This window comes from Macrobrachium nipponense, chromosome 13, assembly GCF_015104395.2.
Source record: "Macrobrachium nipponense isolate FS-2020 chromosome 13, ASM1510439v2, whole genome shotgun sequence".
Lineage (NCBI taxonomy): Eukaryota > Metazoa > Arthropoda > Malacostraca > Decapoda > Palaemonidae > Macrobrachium > Macrobrachium nipponense.
This window is the reverse complement of record NC_087206.1, coordinates 36,299,472-36,302,710: the sequence shown is the minus strand read 5'-3', so window position 1 is coordinate 36,302,710 and position 3,239 is coordinate 36,299,472. Positions and strand designations below refer to the sequence as shown.

At 44.1% G+C, this 3,239-nt stretch overlaps 2 protein-coding genes across 2 annotated transcripts in view; both read right to left on the bottom strand.

Annotated features, from left to right (window-relative positions):
* Positions 1-704: 704 nt before the first annotated feature.
* On the bottom strand, positions 705-2,780 carry LOC135225294 (early endosome antigen 1-like). The gene has a single exon (XM_064264623.1). The coding sequence runs from the start codon at positions 2,778-2,780 to the stop codon at positions 705-707; it is 2,076 nt and encodes a 691-aa protein (XP_064120693.1).
* A 106-nt stretch (positions 2,781-2,886) lies between these two features.
* LOC135225293 (uncharacterized) overlaps positions 2,887-3,239 on the bottom strand; it is a 1,014-nt gene continuing 661 nt past the window's right edge. Inside the window, exon 1 of the mRNA XM_064264622.1 lies at positions 2,887-3,239. This exon is cut by the window's right edge and continues 661 nt beyond it. Coding sequence (XP_064120692.1) covers positions 2,887-3,239 — 353 coding nt within the window.

Genomic DNA, 3,239 nt, shown 5'->3' with positions numbered 1-3,239 from the left:
AGAGGCAAGCAGAGGTAGATTAATAGTGCCCAAAACTATACCAGGAAAAATAAGGAAAGCACACAGAACATTAATCCACTACGCACCAGCATCGGATAATGCAGCGTCTATTCAATGCGTGCCAGCTCATTGAGGAATATATCAGGAGTGAGCGTAGATGTGTTTAAAGAATAAGCTCGACAAATATCTAAACTGCATCCCAGACCATCCAAGATTGGAAGATGCAAAATATACCGGAAGATGTACTAGCAACTCTCTGGTAGACATTAGAGGCGCCTCACACTGAGGACCTGGGGCAACCCGAACGAATTGTAAGGTCTGTAAGGTAAGGTCCCTTGGGGAAGGCCTGCCCAACTTTCTTATGTAGGGGAGTTGCTGCCATTCTTCCTCGCTTTCTACAGCTCCTCCATTTCAGTGTCTCTCTGCTTCAGTGTCGTCATGTTTTTCGACTACTCTGAGCAAACAAGAATGGGTCACAGAAAGACCCGATGACCGTGGGGTTGAACGCGCACCCAAAGCAACATAAGAGCAACCACCATGAACACCTTCGGAGAGTGGGGGGAAGCCGTGGGGGAACGGCTTTCGAAGGTGGGGGAATCATGGGGTCCCTCTGATGCTGCTGAAGATGTGCGCTCAGCCCCATGGTCGTCGAGTCAGTCCGTGACTCACTCATGTTGGCCTTTATGGTGGGTGTTGCAGCTGGCTTAGTCCTCCTTTTCCTCACAAGTCTTGGCTCTGTAGGGCTCGATCATACAGATCTCTTCTTTGCTCCTATGATGACAAGTTTTGTCATCTGGTTTTTTGTTGGAAATTTCACAGTTCTTGTCAGAATCTCCATTAGTGACGTCCTTCAATGTCTGAGTTAGGACGTCCCACTGCTTCCTGTAGTTGGTCCTATCACGCTGGGCATCGCAGTATTTCTTGTGTTGTTTATCCTTCCTCATCCACAGGTCCTCTTCTTGCCCTTCATCTTGCTTCTTGTCATTGGCGTTGTCCAGAGTTTCAATTCCATGCTGCAGTGCAATATGTTGCAGATGGAAGTTCCTCTGAGCTGTCCCGTGAAGAAGTGTCATTAGCATGTACTTGTCCTGTTCCCTCAGAGCCTCTTCCTGTCTCCTTTGGCGCTCCCTGAGATGCTCTTGTTCCCTGATCATCTTTTCCTCTTGTATCCTCCAATTTTCTTTCAGTTGTTCACATTCTGTTCTAAGATGCTGCAGCTCTTTCTCATCTTCCTCGAGTTGGATCTCCATCTCCTTCCTCTGTTTGTGATGGTCTTCTTCATCTTTCCTCAGTGTCTCTACTTCTTTTTCCTTTTCCTGTAACATTTGCTGGGAGTGTACATTTTCCCTCTCTTCTTTAATCAGAAGATTAGCAGCATTTTCTAATCTGTCTACCAACTCTAGCTTTTCAGCTCTGAGTTGTTCCTCTTTGCTTAAGAAATCTCTCATTTGGGTCTCCCTTTTCTGGACCTCCTCCTCAAAATCGTTTGAGAATTTTCTTGCCTTTTCATTTGCCTCCTCCAGTAAGCTGTCCAGTTTCTTCCCGTGATTGAGAGCGACGCCTAGTTTATCGGCAAGTTCTTCTTTTTCACATATCAATTTTCGCTCCATGTTTAAGAAGTTTTCAATTTGGAGATCCCTGTTTTCGAGCTCTATTTTGACGGTTCTCAGGGAAGCCGCCATCTCACTTCCTCTCAATTTTTCTTCTTTCAACAAGTTTTCCATCTCTTTACCATGATGGAGAGCATCCTGGAGATGTCTGCTCCTCTGTTTCTCCTTACTTAAAGATTTCAGAAGTGAATTTATTTTCAGGTGGTTTTTCTTTACCTCATCCTGAAGCTTGGCGTTCTGTCCTCCTTGTTCTGCAACCCAATTCTTCATAACCTGGGCTTCTCCAGCCAGAACTTGGGTCTGCTTCTTCTCATTGACTAACTCTTTCTTTAGTGCATGCACTTCTTCTTCCTTTGCTTCTAACTCTTCTTTAAAGTTTGCATTCTGTCCTCCTAGTTCTGCAACCCAGTTCTTCATAACCTGGGCTTCTCCAGCCAAAACTTGGGTCTGTTTCTTCTCAATGTCTAACTCTTTCTTTAATGCATGCACTTCTTCTTCCTTTGCTTCTAACTCTTCTTTAAAGTTTGCATTCTGTCCTCCTAGTTCTGCAACCCAGTTCTTCATAACCTGGGCTTCTCCAGCCAGAACTTGGGTCCTCTTCTTCTCATTGTCTAACTCTTTATTCAGTGAAGTCACTTCTGCTGCTTTTGCTTCTAATTCTTCTTTAAAGTTTGCGTTCTCTCCTCCTAGTTCTGAGACCCAGTTCCTCATCACGTGTAGTTCTTCGGCCGTAATCTCGGTTTTCACTCTTTCTGCATTTAGAATTTCTGATGCAGAGACCAACTGAGATTCTTTTTGGCGCAAAACTGATTCTAGGAACTGAACTTGATCTTCTAGTACCAAGTTCTTCTGGGTCTCATCTGCCAAGTTTTTCTCAAGCTCACAATTTCTATCTTGTAGGTCAGCTGCAACCTCGCTAAGTCTAGACTTTTCTGATTCAGTGAGCTCAAGTTTTCCTCGGAGGTCTTCTTGGTTCTCTTTAACATTCATTAGGTGATTTTCCAGTTCTTCTACAGTGCTTTCAATGGCCGTCATTTGCACTTCCAGAGTCCTCATTTTCTCTTGGTCGTTCTCAGACTCTATCGCTTGACATGCCAGTAATTCTTGTAGATGGTCGACTTTCCTCTCCTTCTGGTCAAAGGCATCCCTGGAGTCTACTATGAGCCTCATTAAATCTTCATTCTCTGCATCAAGAATTTGAACGAAAGTTTCCTGCTCTTTAAGTTTGAGGCTCAGTTCATTTCCTTTCTCTTGAGCGTACTCCAGTTCTCTTTCTTTATCGACCATATTCTTCTGGAAGAGACTTTTCGTTTCTCTCTCGTCTTCGTCCCGTTTCTTTTAGCAAATGATCATTCTCCTCTAATTGTCTCTCCAGAGACACTATTTTCTCCTTCAGTTCTTTATTGTAGTTCTCTATCTTCTCTCCTCGGTCTAGAGCCAGTTCCAAGTCGTGTTCTAGGCGCCGATTTTCAATAAGAACTTGTTCTTTGTGAAGGCAGGCACTCTCGATTTGTCTGTTCATTGCTGCTCTCTCATCGGCCTTCTTTTCCAGCAAAATATCTTTATCCTCAAGTTGACGTTGAATCTGCTCAATCGCCTTTTCTGCTTCCTTCCACAGATATTCCATTC